The 16,980-nt window shown below is 38.4% G+C and overlaps 1 protein-coding gene across 1 annotated transcript in view; it reads right to left on the bottom strand.

The window, feature by feature from the left end:
• The window catches only part of LOC126469891 (dolichyl-diphosphooligosaccharide--protein glycosyltransferase subunit STT3B), a 93,033-nt gene extending 77,880 nt beyond the window's left edge, over positions 1–15,153 (bottom strand). Inside the window, exons 1-3 of the mRNA XM_050097233.1 lie at positions 14,707–15,153; positions 3,313–3,531; positions 1,827–2,004 (exon numbers count right to left, since the gene is read on the bottom strand). Coding sequence (XP_049953190.1) covers positions 1,827–2,004; positions 3,313–3,531; positions 14,707–14,876 — 567 coding nt within the window. The 5' untranslated portion in view covers positions 14,877–15,153. The remainder of the gene's footprint in view (positions 1–1,826; positions 2,005–3,312; positions 3,532–14,706) is intronic.
• Between the last annotated feature and the right edge of the window lie 1,827 nt (positions 15,154–16,980).

Genomic DNA, 16,980 nt, shown 5'->3' with positions numbered 1-16,980 from the left:
GTTCCATACGACGTAACAAATGAGGATGCAGGCTGTACGTGATATACTGTTGGGCTGATAAAGAGTTCCCACAAATACTAACAGCTGCGACCCGACGTCATACATAATGGCTCCCCACACCATGACACCACAAGTAACACTGCTTTGCTTCTCTGAAACACTGAAATAATGGGATCTCTCCCCAGGTCGCTGTCATACACGCTGATGATGGTCATCCAGAGTAGTCCATCATCGTGATTCATTCCTGAACACAATTCAATGTCTTTCATCAGTGGTATGTGTTTCCCGGTCATGGCACCACTCCAAACACAGCTGTCTGTGTTGTGGATTAATGGCAACCTATGCTTGGGACTGTAATTCCCTAGTTTGGCTGCTAATCTCCGACCAATGGTGCAGGATGACACAGCACATTGCACAGAGTTCATTATTTGTTCTAGGACGGCAAGCGAAGATGTGTGTGTGTGGGGGGGGGGGGGGGAGGGGGGGGGGCTACAGTGTACTTGGTAAACAAGATGACAGTCTTCTCTTGTGCTGGACAGATGTGGTCAACCAGAACCTTGAAGACGAGTTTGCCTGCCCTCACATTCCCACACAGTCTTACTTAGGTCCACTGCCACATCTGAATTCCCCAAAAATCTGGATAGCGCCCAATTCAACAAGCCGGCTAAATGGAGAAGCACAATGAGGCCCCTTTCTACTTCTATCAAAGGTGTTCATAACACAAGCTCATATGAGAATGCAGCATCTTCGTGTTCTTCACTGTGACCACTCAACATTTGGCACTGTTTGCTGTTATATAGCCACTATACCTGGTAGCACTCTTGTGACCATTCTTCCTGTTACAGATAATTGTCACTCTATAATCACTTACATAACTGTTGATGTGGTGTGTGTGGGGGGGGGGGGGGGGGGCGTGCACAAGGAATTATGGGAAACATTATAGCAAAAACTGAAACACTTATGTACACTTGAGTAAAATGTAAAATAAAGTATTGAAACAGTACAATCTAGAGAGATTAAGTCATATTTATTTCAAAAATCAGGAGATAGCATGCAGGAAGCATCACGGCCTATAAGAATGACACAAATCACTTGTGAAAGCTATAAAATTATGAAATGGAATAGGAAAAAAAGGCATTAACATCCTTCTGTTTCTCCTGGTGCATTTTATAATTGAACATTCCACGTGTACAGTGACAGTTCATAATGTTCAATGGGTACAATATTTTGGCAATCAGACATGTCACCACTATAAGGTGCACTGACAAACTGAGCTCCGGGGGGCACGCAGTTGACTTATATCCCCTCCTGCGTGTGTTCTAGCAGCCATGGCAGACAGAATGACTAAATCTATGGTACCGCGGATGCCGACACCATCGTCTCCATGGCTCCCGACACGCAGCCTTCAGGTATGGACCGTGTAAGGAACAACAGGCATAGGGAAGGGGATATAAGTAAGCCACACCCTGCAGGAACTCAATTCATCAGTGCACCTGACAATGGCAACGTGGCTGATGGCCTAACTACAGTATTGTGCCCCGTGGGCTCTATGAACTAGCAGCACACACATGGATTGTTGGATCAAAGCATTAACAGTTTCAAAATATAGGACAGTGTCTAATACTTTGTGTGTGTGTCGCTATTAGCACAACTAATAATGTTGCCTCCTGAAATAAATTAAAATTCAAAGCTATAATGGAGAAATAAACGTATTTCTATTGTGCAATGAAACCTAAATTTGTTTTGTAACAATAACTTTCAACTGCAATACATATGGCAATACACAATTTAACAATAATTCTAGACAATATGAACTGAAATCTTACCCATAAATAGTATGTTAGTTGTAAAGCAAATATAGCTATCCCTTCATTGTCGTAACTTCCAGCTACTGATCGGCTAATATAGCCAGGAACAATTGCGATGAAGCATGCTGCAAAGAGGCCAGCTCCTGGTGACCACAATTCTTTTGTTAACAGATATGTAGCAATTGCTGTCAGGCCACTGCAATAATGGTTTCGTGAACATATATAAATACATATAAAAATAAAAATCTGTTTTTAAATATGGATATATATATATAAAACAAAGATGCTGTGACTTACCAAACGAGAAAGCGCTGGTAGATACACACAATAAAAAACACACAAACACACACACAAATTTCAAGCTTTCGAAACCCAAGGTTGCTTCATCAGGAAAGAGGAGGGAAAGACGAAAGGATGTGGGTTTTAGGGGAGAGGGTAAGGAGTCATTCCAATCCCAGGAGCGGAAAGACTTACCTTAGGGGGAAAAAAAGGACAGGTATACACTCACGCACGCACACACACACACACACACACACACACACACACACGACATATGTTTTTAAATATGTCTTGACATAATATTAGCTATTTTATTTTAAAAAAGTGAATTGTCTAATCAAGAAAAATTTCTGTTCTTAGAACAGTAGTCCAAAGTTAATTCAGAGCAGCACAATGGAAAAAGCCGAGTCACTGTTAAGAAATCATTCATCAATACACTTTTGATGTAAGATATAAAACTATCTTTACAATGCAAGTTTTTCAGGCTCATATTGCTGAAGAACAGTGTAAGAAATCATGGGTGTTCTTTTCAAAGGGACGGTAGCAACAAATGCCTTAGAGGCCTAGGTAATTTATGGAAATCATGGTAAAAACCTAAATCTGGATAGGCAGTCAGAAAACTGAATCCCAGTGCTCCTGAGATTGAGTCCATTGTCTCACTGCTGCACACTTCACTTTGTGGTTTGGCGTGGGTTACATACACACATTGTGATGGCTCCTGGTCTCAAAACTGATTTGTTCCATGCTTGCAGGTAGATGATCAAAGAATAGCAACACTGATGTTTGGCATCAGTTATCATAATGTATGTTGCCAACACAATCTTTACGTGGCTCACACTTTAACAATATCAATATAAAGAGCTCCAGACCAAAGAAATATTCAATAAAAAAAACTGCTTTTTATAACAGACTTAAAATTTCACAAAGTAAAGGTTAACCATTGCTGGGGTTTAACTGTACATCATGGGAAAATTGGTCCATAAAACGCACGATGTATTAAAAACAGGTTTGGTATTGTAGTATATTTTGTAACTAAAACAAGTGACACACAATTGGGCATTTGAAAATGATGAGTACACAAAAAGATTATTTCTGACATGTTAATATAAAATAAAGTGCTATCTAAATTTTCATGATGGCAACAAGACAACTAGAATAATTACAAATATGTATATATGGTTACTGGCATTATAAAAGTGTCAAGCTGTTACAGTATCAAACATACCTAAAAACAGGAGCTAAGAAAACACATATGTCCCGAATGTGAACAGGTATATTCAGAGAATGTAGAACATAATGTATACTGCCAGAGGTAATCATCAGTCCTGGATAAACAGTCCCTCCAACAATTCTGCCAAGAGGATACCATGCTCTCTCATCAAACCAATTCAGGAACTGGTAAAACCCATTTTTCACCATGTAAGCTGTTGCTCTATAATTGAACCTGCAAAATAAAAAAAGAGTACAAAACATTAACATATGAACACGAGGGGAAAAAAATGATAAACTTCAGCAATAAACAATGTACACTTAATGAAAATATAAACAAACATAAGCATAAGAGAGTTTGTTGGAAAGTTTTAAAAAATTCTTGTGTTATTGGAGTAATACTGTAAACTACACATCAGGATCATGTAAATAAAGATGGGGATTCTCAAGGATACTAGTCAAAAATACTATGTTGCACACAAATAGAAAGATCAATATTACAAACATTTTCATCACATTCTTCAAAATAAGTGGTAAGCTCCTACCCACTGCGTGACAAGTTATACTTTCTGTTCAAAATAATTACAGGCCCTCATTTCAGTCTTTAAAACTTATAACCTCCTGGCTTCAAAAATTTAAAACCAGTGCACAATAGTTAATAAAATAGATGTATTATTTTTATGCCAATCTAGTTCTCTTGTAACACCAATACACCCTTTAGGTGGTGATGTATTTGTCGCAATAGACAAGAAACCCAAATCCACTGAGACAGAAATTGAAGTGGCATGTGAGATTGTTTGGGCATGACTCATTGTCAGGGGTGGGCATAAAATAATAAGTGGATCCTTCTATTGCCCACCAGACTCACCTCCTGAAGTAACTGAAATCTTTAGAGAAAACCTCAGTTCATTGTAAATAAGGTTTCCAATCATACGGTAATCACTGGTGGAGACTTAAATCAGCCAACAGTTAATTGGGAAAATTACAGTATTGTTGGTGGTGGGTGTGATAAGACATCCTGCAAATACATACTAAATTCCTTCTCTGAAAACCAACTAGAACGATAGTTTGGAACCCCACTCATGATGGAAATACGCTGGATCTAATGGCAACAAGTAGACCTGATCTCTTTGAGGATGTCCATGCCGAGATTGGTATCAGTGATCATGATGCGGTTATGGCAACATTGATTTCTGCAGTACAAAGAACAACTAAAACAAGCACACAGATATATATGTTAAGTAAACCAGATAAAAAAATCAGTAGAGTGGTATCTCAACAAGGAATCTGAAAGTTTCAGCACAGGGCAGGAGCTTGTAGATGAACCATGGCTCAAGTTTAAAAGCACTGTATAGTCATGTACCCAGTTGAACAGTTCATAATGGGAAGGAACTTTCATGGTATACAGTCACTGTAAAGAAATTTCTACAGAAGCAGAGATTACTGCATAAGTGTACCACAAAAGTGTAAGGTTATAGACAGAAAGATGCTAAATGAAACACGTTTGGCTGTCAAGAGAGCAATATGCGATGTCTTCATGACTACCATAGTAGAATATTGTCAAATGATATTTCACAGAACCCAAAGCAATTCCGGTCATATGTAAGAGCTGTTAGTGGCTCCAAAGTTAAGTGTCCAGTCCCTAGCGAATGAGACAGGAACTGAAACTGATGGTAGAAAAATAATATCTGAAATACTTAATTCCATTTTCAAATGTTCCTTTACAGATGAAAACAAAGGAGAGCTGCCTATTTTAATCATTGCACCACTACAAACATGAATAAAATAAGTATTTGTGTCAGTGGTGATGAGAAACAGTTAAAATCATTAAAACTAAAAAAAGCTCCAGGGTCCAACGGAATCCGTATCAGATTCTAAACTGAATTTGTGGCTTAGTTAGCTCCTCTTCTAACTATAATCTATTGTAGATCCCTCAAATAAAAAACTGAGAGCAGTTCTTGGAAAAAAGCACAGGTCAAATCTGTCTACAAGAAAAGCAGTAGAAGTGATCCACAAAAGTACCACTCAATATCCTTGACATTGATTTCTTGTAGAATCTTGAAACGTATTCTAAGCTCATACGTAATGAGCTATCTTGAACAGAATGACCTCCTCAATGCCAACCAGCATGGGTTCTGAAAACATTCATCACATGAAACACAACTCATGCTTTTCTCATATGACAATACTGAAAGCTTTATGGTGTATCAAGTGAAATTTGTGACTGCATTGAGGACTTTTTGGTTGGGAGTACACAGCATGTTATCTTGGATGGAGACTTCCCTCAATCACTATCGACTGTGATTTGAAGGCATATCTGATGGTTACATCACCATGATGCCAAAAGCAGCACTGATATGCCTCTTTAAAACTTTGGAAGAATTGGAACCCCCACCCTCTTCCCCCAGTTTGGCGCCACATGCACCATCAGGGGGCATCTTTAGTAGTCCATAATCATGATTCATTCTTGAACACAATGGGATGCTATTCAACAACAGGCCATGCTTCCCTGCCAAGGCAGCACTCCAAAAGCACCCATATTTTTGTGGTGTTAATGGCAGCCTATGCATGGAACAGTGATTCCCCAGCCTGGCTGCTGCTAATATCTGGCCAATGGTGCAGGATGACACATAATGTTGCTGGGAGTCCATTACTTGTACAAGCAGCCCTTCCAACAAGAACTTCGATGACGAGCATGCCTGCCCTCATGTTCAAAGCACTAGTCACTGTCATATTTGACTTCCGCACAAATCTGGACACTGCCAGATTCAACCAGCCAGCCAAATGGAAACCTACAATAAGGCCTCTTTCAAAATCTACCCAGTGCGACGGCACTGTCTCACATGAATACATGGCAAATCCATGTCATTTTGAGTGATTCCTCAAGGTGTGCAAGTGTATGAAGTTTTACTGACACCCACCCATGTCTTCCATGTACTTCACTTTTATTTTTCTGGCAGCACATTTTCTTCAGACATATTACGTTAATGTGACTATAAACAATTAAATGAATGACGTGGGTTGCAGTGATTTAGGATGGAGAGTACTGCAGACTGATTATGATGTTCAACTTCTTGTATCTACTCTATTATACACCACTTCCTCTGCACGGTGAAAGGCTATCTTTATTCAGTCCGCTGCTTGAATTGTATTAATATACTGATGGGGCAAATCTCACTATATAATGGATACTGACAATCCAGTGGTGCGCAATCATGCTGATGTTGCCTTAGAAACATCATTTCACAAGGCTATACGAAACACTTACAGCTGTATGCAGCAGAAAATTCATTTCATGTAGCATATAGTATTACTAATGCATCATTCAGCAGAGCATGTAAGAGAAATCCGAAAACCAGTGACCCTAAACATTAAGAGATGTGTCAGATACGTAACCTCAGCTGCCTCGAAAAGTTTTAAAAAACTTATACTAATACTTGTAAACTAACATGCCTGGTGTTCAGAGCATACTGAAGTCCTATTAATAATGTGTCACCTCAAATCTCCAAATGACAAATCAGATGACCATTACTATTTGTTTTAGTCTGCCACATTTCTTACACAGAAGTTTGCAGAGGAACTGAGGAAGCAAGCTACACCCAGCCCAGCAAGGTGGAAAGTAGTGAGGGTAGAACAAGCACCATCTCCCTCACAAAATGCTAGTACTAAGTGTGTGCTACATATTTTGCACAGAGCATCAGTATGAAAGTACAAATGGCACACAGAAATAACAGTTACACTTAGGGCAATTGTCTTATTTACATAACCAATTTCAAAAATAGATAGAATTGTATAAATTGGATAGATAAAAAAATCTACTCACCAAATGGCGCCACGAGAATATACACACAAAACAAGGTTATACTTACGCACACTTTTGGAGCCAGTGGCTCCTTCTTCAGACAGAAGGATTGAAGGAGAAGGAATAAGGGTGAAGGAAAAGGACTGCACAGGTTTAGGAAAAGGAGTAGATTTCAGAAAAGTAACCCAGAACTGCAAGACAGGGGAGACTTCATGGACATGGTGAGAAGGAAAGATTGATTGTTGGGAACAGCTATGGATGAGATGTGAAAGTCCAGGAACTTAAAGGTGGAAGATAACAGCAAAAACGTCATGCTTGAGTCAATAAGAGTGAAAAGTTAAGTGCACTGTATGTAAGAGAGATGGGAGGAGGATGGCGAAAAATAGACAGGTCAGAAAATGAAAGATGTAGAAAACTAAAATGGAGTGAAGAAAGAAGTAGGTACTCTGAAGAACACAAATTAAGGCCAGGTGGGTGTGAGGTTGTAGTGCTAGTTCCAACCTACGGAGTTCTGAGAAACTGGTGTCTGGAAGAAGAATGCAGATGGCCCATGTGAAGAAACAGGCACCGAGGTCACAACTATCATGTTGTAGAGTATGCTCTGCAACACGATATTGTGTGTTGTCGGTACACATTCTCTGCCTATGCCAATTCATCCTGAGACCTTGGTGGTACTTATGCTGATGTAAACAGCCAAACAGTGTTTACGTAACAGCTGGTAAATGTTGTGTCATTTCACAGCTGGCTCTCCCTTTGATTATGTATGTTTTGTCAGTTACAGGGCAGGTATAGGTAGTGGTAGGAGGGTGCATGGAGCAAGTCTTGCAGTGGGAACGATCACAGGGGTAGGAGTCACAGGGTTTGTCGAAGTAGCTGATTAATACATTCAAGACCAGGATAATACTGAGAGACTAGTGATGTGCTCCAAAGTTCTTTTTTGTGTGTAAGTATAAAATTAATTAAGGTGAGCAGGAAGGATGCCGTAGGTTTGGAATCAGGTGGTTGCTGACTATGGAAATGTTCAGCAGCAGACAGACCATGTATGTTGGGAATGTTGGTACAGAGGGAGGTAGCATCAATGGTGACAAGCAAGGTGTGTGGTGGGAGTGGGAGGGGAATGGATTTCGGATGATCTTGGAAATGCTTGGTGTATTTAACATAGGAGGGAAGTCTTTGTACTGTGTGTCACAGGTGCTGACCAACTAAGCTTTGTATATGTTTGGTGGGTGCTTTGAAGCCAGCAACTATAGGACGGCCATGTTGATTGTGTGTGTGGCTCTTAGAAAGGAGGTAAAATATAGGGGCACTTGGTTTGGGTGAGGTAAGTATACTTACCAACAACTATTTCGCCATTGAGGGGCACACAAACAAACAGATCACAGATACTGCCATGGTAACCAGGATAGCACCTTCTTATGCCAACCTTTTAATGGATCGCTTGGAGGGGCTTTCCTGAGATCAATAAGTCTCCAGCCCCTGGTTTGGTTCAGAAACACTGATGACATCTTTGCCATATGGACTCATGGTGAGGCTGACCTCTTAAAATTCATGGAATTTTTAAATACCTTCTCCTAAACAAAATTCAGATAGTCCTATTCCAAATTCCATACCAAATTCCTTGATGTTGATCTTGTCCTCATCGAAGGCCAGATTTCCCGGCCCATCACATCCAATCGTGGTACTGCTAATCCCTCCAAAAAATGACTTCGAAACTTAAGAGCACACCACTGGCCACTCAGTATTATCCTCATCTTGAATGTGCCAATCAGCTACTTTGACAAGGCCATGACTTCCTAAAATCACGGCCTGAAATGAGCTCCATTCTGTCTGAGATTTTGCACACCACACCTAGAATAGCTTCCCGTCGCCCTCCCAGTCTCTGCAATATCTTTGTCAGACCCTACGCTCCTTCTGCATCCAACTTTCTACCCTGTGGCTCCTACCCCTGTGACCATTCCCACTGCAAGACTTGCCTGTGCACCCTCCTACCACCACCTATACTAGCCCCATAACTGACAAAACATACACCATCAAAGGGAGAGCCAGCTGTGAAATGACACGTCATGCACCAGCTGTTACGTAAACACTTGTTTGGCTTTTTACATCAGCATAAGTATCACCAAGTTATCAGTCAGGATGAATTGGCACAGGCAGAGAGTGTGTATCGCGACAACACACAATATCCTATTGCAGAGCATGCTCTACAACACGACAGTTGTGATATCGGTGTCTTTTTCATCGCATGCACCATCTGGATTCTTCCCCCGGACACTAGTCTCTCAGAACTCGGCAGGGGGGAACTATTACTACAACATGTCCTTGGTTCTTGCCACCCACCAGGCATTAATTTAAGTTAATTTCTTCCGTATCAGCATTTCTTCACAGTAACTACTCCTTTCTTCACTCCATTTTAGTTTTCTACATTTATCATTTTCTGATCTGTCCAATTTTTCGCCGTCCTCCTCCCATCTCTCTTACGTACAATGTACTTAGTTCTTCACTCTTATTAACTCACGCATGACATTTTTGCAGTAAATCTGTCTTGCATATTACTCTGTCTTCCACCTTTCAGCTTTAAGGTTTTCAAATTTCATCTGGTGTAGTCCCCAACAATCAGTCTTTCCTTCTCATCCCATCTGGAAAGTGTCCCCTTACTTGTGGTTCTGGATGACTTTTCCAAAATATCCCCCTTTTCCTAAACCTCTCCAGTCCTTTTCCTTCACCCCTCTTCCTTCCCTTCAACCCTTCTGTCTGAAGAAGGATCCACTGGCTCCAAAAGCTTGCATAAGTATAACCCCCTTTTACGTGTGTGCTCTCCTGCCACTACTTGGTTAGAAGATTTTTTATTTATCCAATTGCACTATGTTGTGAAAAATTAATTATATTCATTGTTCAAAAAACGGTACTTATGCTTGCAAATGTCATTTCAGTTTACAAAGGCAGCATCTGTTTTCAGATTACTTGTTTCTCTCAATTCACTTCATCCTCCAATAAAATTTCCCTGAGAAATCATAGGTAACTGCTGCAATAGTTGTGATATTGTTTCACCACAAAATCTCAAACAAACATTCCAAGTAGCACAACATGACAGCCATTATCTTGTCTAGTGGCTACTATTTCGCTACACATAGTAGCATTAGATCTGTAATAATGGAATTGACCAACACAAAAAATAATAATCAAAAGTCTTCCAATGGCTAATGATTCAGAACTAGGGAGTCTCGTGATCAGGAAAAGTCCCATAAATAATAGCAGTCTGTCTACAGTAACATTATTTAAGAGTCTTACTTCCATTACACTCGAAAGACATAGCCTCACTTATGGGACTGCATATGCACACACTAGCATATTTTTTACAAGTTCCGATACACTGAGACTTGTAACAAAAAAAAAGAAATGAAATTCTGTACAGAAATTAAAGAGTTGTTTTAACTTCTCCAAATGATGCTCTCATACAACTAAAATTACTATGTCATTATGAACTCGCAGAATCATGGACTGTTCTACATTACACATTAAGTTTACTCTTAAAGCACCAGTGTGGCTACTATGTTTATACTTTCTTCATAAAACTATGCCTACTCAATGGATAACATTAACAATTAAGAGGCTTAACCACAAACTTGTACAACATTCACTGGGCTGTTTACCAAAAATGTCAAATACTTTTGCTGTTTCTCCATATTATTTATGAACAATTTGTAATGACAAATACTTGATGTCTTCACACAATATTAAATTATGGCAGTATTTTACAACCATGCACTAAATGCTCTTAGCATCTTTCAAATAGCATTCACGCAACATATTTCTTCCACAGTATTCTCTTAATGTATGTCTTTTTTTTATGGAGGCTGATTTTGAACCTCAACCTTTGACTGTCAAAATGACAGATATAAACCAGTAATTTAAATCATGTTATTCACATGGCATTACATTCATTGATTTTGTCAATGCACAAACTGTCCCCGTCCAACATGAACTACACTTTGTTCTATGCTCTAGATCCATCTTCTACAACAGTCCGTATTCCAATAAATGACATAGAAGCACAATACATATACACAATACTCTTTTCTGTCTGCACATTTAAGACATCACACGCCAGATCACCGTTCTGTCAAGGATCACTGTCAATGGCACATATCGGTAGCTTTAATGTGCCATTGGGCAAGGGGATGGTGCAAATTTAAGCTGTTTCGATACATCAACACTGACTGGCCAATGAGCAATACACCAACTAAACCAGAAATTCATGTAGTAGATTACCAACAATTTTTCTTGGTGAGAACATTTCTATTCAATGAACTGTTTTGTTTTGTAATATGATATGGGTCAAGATGTATAATCAATACTGATTGCTGGCCTTCACCAGTGATGTAATGTTAATGGCTGCAGTGACATCAACTTCTGGTGTGTATTTTCAAAGTCTCATTATCACTTGGCACAACCAACAATATGAATGCAAAAAAGCCAGCTGCTGTGCCAGACTGACTTACAACATAGCACAAGGTCCAGGTTCGTCTGGAAGGTTGGTGCTGCCACAGGATGTGAAAGCAAAAATACCTGATTATGAAGACAGACTGATCTGTAGCCTAGCTCAATTGAAAAAAATCGCCACTGGTATCACGTTACAGCCACCCTGTTATTTACGATGTTAGTCATATATTTCCTATGCCACTGATCAAAGCCAACTACTAATATCAAATATTCCTCTTTACCCAAATATATCATCATCATAATATTTACTTTTTTACACTGGAAAAGATAGATGACAGTTACGAACTGCAGGTTAAAGTTGAAGAAATTGCAGAAACCTAAGTAGTAGCATTTATATAAACTTAAAATGGGAGGTTGCTGAAAATGCCAAAGATAGCAATAGGGAATTGCTGATAAATGAAGAATGAAGTACAATAGAAGACAAACAGCTTCGAGGGATGAAAATAGGGGAGGCAGCAGAGTAATGATAAGGTAAAAAGAAAATGACCCAGTGAAAAACCTTGGGTAATGTGTGAGATACTCAGCATAATTGATGAAACACGAAAATATAAAATACAGGTAATGAATCAAGTGAAAGTGAATAGAGAGATATAAATAATGAGATTAACAAAAAATGCAAAATGGCAAAGCAAGAATGATTAGAGGAGAAGGGTCAACTGCACCTACCAACACCAGATGTCGACTTTGTGCTGTATCTTAATGATAATGTGGCATTGGACGTTATATGTGCACATCGGAAAGACAACAGAACACTGACACTATTTTCTTTGCACCTAGCTTTTTTAAATATAGGTTGTGATGACAGACTTATCTGTAGTCTAGTCCGAAGTCTAGGTTAGGTTGAAAGGTGACAGTTTGGTTCTGAGTCAACAAAGCTGCACTGAACACTTCAATTCATCTGAGGATAAATGCTAAATCTTAGAAGCACACAGGACTATGAGAAAGATGGATGATGTATAGGAAAATTACAGAAAACTGGACTTATAATTCACATTCTGAAGTTATCATCAATAAAATGTAGCAAGAGTAAAATATTATCTACAACTTGCATAGTTCTAAGATTCAACGCACTTTAAAAGGAAGCAGTAGGTCACAAGGGAGTGATAATTGTACCCTATCTCCATATTATGCAATTGACACATAGAACAAACAGTAAAGGAAACTAAGGAGAAATATCTACAAAAGTAGCTTAAGTTCAGGAAGATAGAGATAGAAAAGAAATTAGAAAGAACTATAGTTGACACTGAAATTCTGTCAGAGACAGCAAAGGGCTTGGAAGATTAGTTGAATGGAATGGGTATGTCTTGAAAGCGGTTTATATCAGCATTATAACTGAAGAAAGGATATCGGGGAGTACAACTTTAAATAAGGTGGTGCTGAGGGAATCAATTAAGAAATGAAATACTAGAAACAGTCAATGAGTATTACTATTTGGACAGCACAAAAAATGGCGGATGTAGAGAGGATATAAAATGCAGACTGATGATGGCAAGCAAAGCTAATTCAAAAGAGAAAATACGTTAATATAAATTTAACTGTTAGAAGTGCTTTCTGAAACCACTTCAGTTTAACTTTATATGGTATTGAAACAACGATGGTGAAGAGTACAGACAAGACAAGAATAGAAGCTTCTGATATGTGGTGCTATGTCAGAATACTGAAGATTAGATCAGGTAACTAATGAAGAGGTAGGGTCTACTGAATCAAATCAGTCTTCGGAGTACGCATGATGTGGTGTTGTCAATGATCCCTAGCTGCTTTTTCTAGTAGTATTTATATTAAACACTTCAATTTTTTAAAACTGGAATAACATAGATCACATACTAGTATGCTACGTTTTTGTCTACTGGGACTGATCAAGACGTAATATTTGTGTGCTCTAATGTACCTCCACACAATGGAGCAAGGCATTCTTGGCATAACATGACTACACAGAATGAAGGCAAATTTGCATTGGTGACTGGGTTATGAATAAAAATGATCTGAAGATACCCAGTGTGAGTGAGGCAGAAACTGAAAAATCATGGACCCAGTGAAAGTTTGCATGTCTCTTACAACTGTTACTGATCTGTATGGGTTCATTTCACAGATTCAGAAATGTCAATTCCTCTTGGCATTAATAATGTAGCCCAAAAACACCATCCTGGGTTACAAGATTTTGCTACAAATTATAAATACAAGCTTTGTGAATGCATTATTAAATGACGAAAATATCTGGAAACCATGTAACTTGAAGACACTCATAAGGCATCTCATGACAAACTGACAGTAGGGTGCACTGCTTTATGGAAGGGTCTTAATAATTCAAACATTATGTAGCCTTTTTTTACAATTACAATTTGGATATTTCATCAGATGATTTCATGGGTGAATGGCATATATTTATATGAAAATCAGTGTCATTGGATACGCAGTTTGTATTTGTATATACTTGCACGAAATTCAATCATTCTGTAATGTATGGGGCGCCTAAAGAAAGTTTTTACTTAGCTGGAAGTCCCAAACGTGAGCAAATGGAGTTATGAGTCAAGTAAGGGGCGTAATTTATTAAAAATCATCAAAAATTATTTATCTGCAAAACTAGATGAGAAAATGGTGCTATTAACTTTATTATTGAACAACGCTAAGTTAATGAAAATAAACATTTCTGGTCGATGATAACATAGGATTTTCACATGGTAGTACGTAACATGATCATTCAGGTACTGTCAGGTAATCGGGGAGGATGAGCACTCAAGTCGAAGGCAGTGTAAACCTAATAACAATAATAATAACAATAATAATAATAATGATGATGATGATGATGACGATGACAATCTGGACTCTAAGATGGCTAAGTTTCGGTTCACCATACCGGAGTACTGTAGGAAGCACAAAAATAAATAAATATTAATGTTTTCACTGGTATGACGTCACACGCTATTCATCATACGTCACGGCTTAAAGCCGACGTCAGGTATCGCCAACTTCAATCGACCACACCAGGCTTTCCTAAGAAGGCATACGCGAGATTGGTAACACGAAATGGATGGAGTTTTAACATTCTGACGCAGATAACAAATAACAGCAATCTTCTCCAATCAGCTGCAGAAGTTTTGCCATACTCACCATGGATCAAATTCATGGATGATACTCTCAAATCTTATCACAGCAAACAATCTGGATGCAAAACCAGAAATCCACGCTAAAAATAGAACCGTAAATGTTATGAGGCTCTTCCATCCCGACGAAGTCGATATTGGAGCCTGTCCACTCCTACTTGCTGCAGGTACAACCATCTTCACACTTAGCAACTAACTATAGAGACACGTAGGACGCTTATGTCAACTGCTGCTTCACAGAAGTTCTACGAACCACTTTTCGCTGCAACTCAGCGTTTTTGCGAATTTTAAATTAAACAATGTTGACCTAGTTCATTATTAGTATACAGCCACACACTCACAACCATTCATTAATCAATTTAATATCAAACGTTAATCCGGCTAAACACGCCACTCTCATTCACCGCCATCCATTTCAAAGACTTCGCGAAACATATCAAAACTCGTGAGCAGAAAGCTACTCGCAAAGACAACAACGTCGCTTACAAACCTAATCTATGGTACACATCGTGACGTGTACCATGGTAGCCACACTGACGTTTCTAAACTGAAACTCCGGAAATTAAGATGCTTGTTTGAACTATTTCAAATGCTGTTATGCCAATATTGTTTGAAGTTTGGTTAAGTAATTCCGAGTTTATGTCCTTTTTGTGGCTTTCACATTCATTTTTAAGGTATTTTATAATCGATTTAGGGTATTCGACGATTTAAAAGTGTGTCGCTGATTAATGCTGCTGGTATTATAAAAGCTTCAATGCTATGACATAAGGCGCTTGTGGGCGTCAAGTCGGCTCTCGCATCGGACTTGTGAGCCACCAGCGAATATGTCTCCAGGATGCCACTTGAATCTTCCTACAGGAAGCACCAGTTCATTAATAGCATAAGGGGGAAAGCAGCCGAAATCATAAATCATTCATGGAAAGCAGAGAAATCTTTGTAAAAATTAAACATCAAGTGAAAAATACTATTGCAAATGTCTATTAGAATTTTGAATTTGTTAAATACAACATGTTTCGAGCGTCAGTGCATGGCCAACTACTTTTCATTTTATGCGTAAGCGACATGGTCCAAAATAATGAGTGCATGCGCGCAGATAACACTTCAGTTGATACTAGTAGTGCTTCAATAGATGGCTTACAGAAGAAACCTTCTCTATATATAGGAAATGGAAACAACTGCTTCAGCAAAAATAACATATTTATAAATGTTAACAGAAGAACAAAAAAGCAAATATATGCAAACAAAACACAAACCCTGAAAGATACTACTGCAAGCTAGGAAACTTGAGTTAAAAGAATAGTTCATTATTATAAAGTCCTGGGGATGATGGTGGTTAGGTATTTGACAAGCAAGAATCGTATACAACTATCACCAGTTCAAGCATATTCCTGACGACAAAAATGTGGAGGACAATAAACACACAAAACAACTAACAAGGTACTATGGACTAGTTCATTCACACCAATTAAATGCTATCCCCATCTGTGAAAATACTACAAATGTGCGTCTATAAAGATTGCTAAAGCTAATAAATAAATCTCTGACATATATAGCTAAATTATATTTTTAAAAATCTCACAGGAATAAATTTAAGGAACTAAACATATTAACAGTACGATAAATACTTGAAACAGATAGTTACGTAAAGACTTACTGTACTGCAACATGGAACAGAAATATCCATAATTAGATCCCAAGAAGTACAATCGATTAACAGATTGAAGGGAACTGGCTCAAATTAACTGGCAAAGCGATGTAAATACAGGATGCTTTCTTGCAACAGTTTGATACACTATATAAGGATGACTGAAAATATGTCTGTTACCAAAAGTAAAATTTTTCGGTACACATGTAAAAAATATCTTGAAGCTAAAGATTAAAGTAGTGTGTTCGCATGTAACTATTTTTTTCAGATACCATCAACTGAATTTAATGTATGATAATTACATAGTATGAATTCATCGTTGTTAGTTAGTTGTCTGAAGATAAAGAAGCATTCCTTCTATTGACATATATTTGTGTAGCTCCTTGTAACATGCTAAAAACTGTGTTTATCAGTATTTTATTGTTATATTCATGTGATTGCGTAATTTTTAAACTTGTAACTGCGTAATTTTTAAACTCCATGTAAACATGATGTGCTGAACACCATTGCACAGAATGCTCCACAAGCAATGTTAATACTATAATGCGTTTAAAATTAATTGCAACTTTTGACAGTTCAGTATGGAGCGAGTGGAGGGAAGTGTAGTTGCCAGCGTGTGCTGAATGCGTCAGCAGG

The sequence above is a fragment of the Schistocerca serialis genome, chromosome 1 (genome assembly GCF_023864345.2).
Source record: "Schistocerca serialis cubense isolate TAMUIC-IGC-003099 chromosome 1, iqSchSeri2.2, whole genome shotgun sequence".
Taxonomy (NCBI): domain Eukaryota; kingdom Metazoa; phylum Arthropoda; class Insecta; order Orthoptera; family Acrididae; genus Schistocerca; species Schistocerca serialis.
This window is presented reverse-complemented; position numbering and strand designations above follow the sequence as displayed.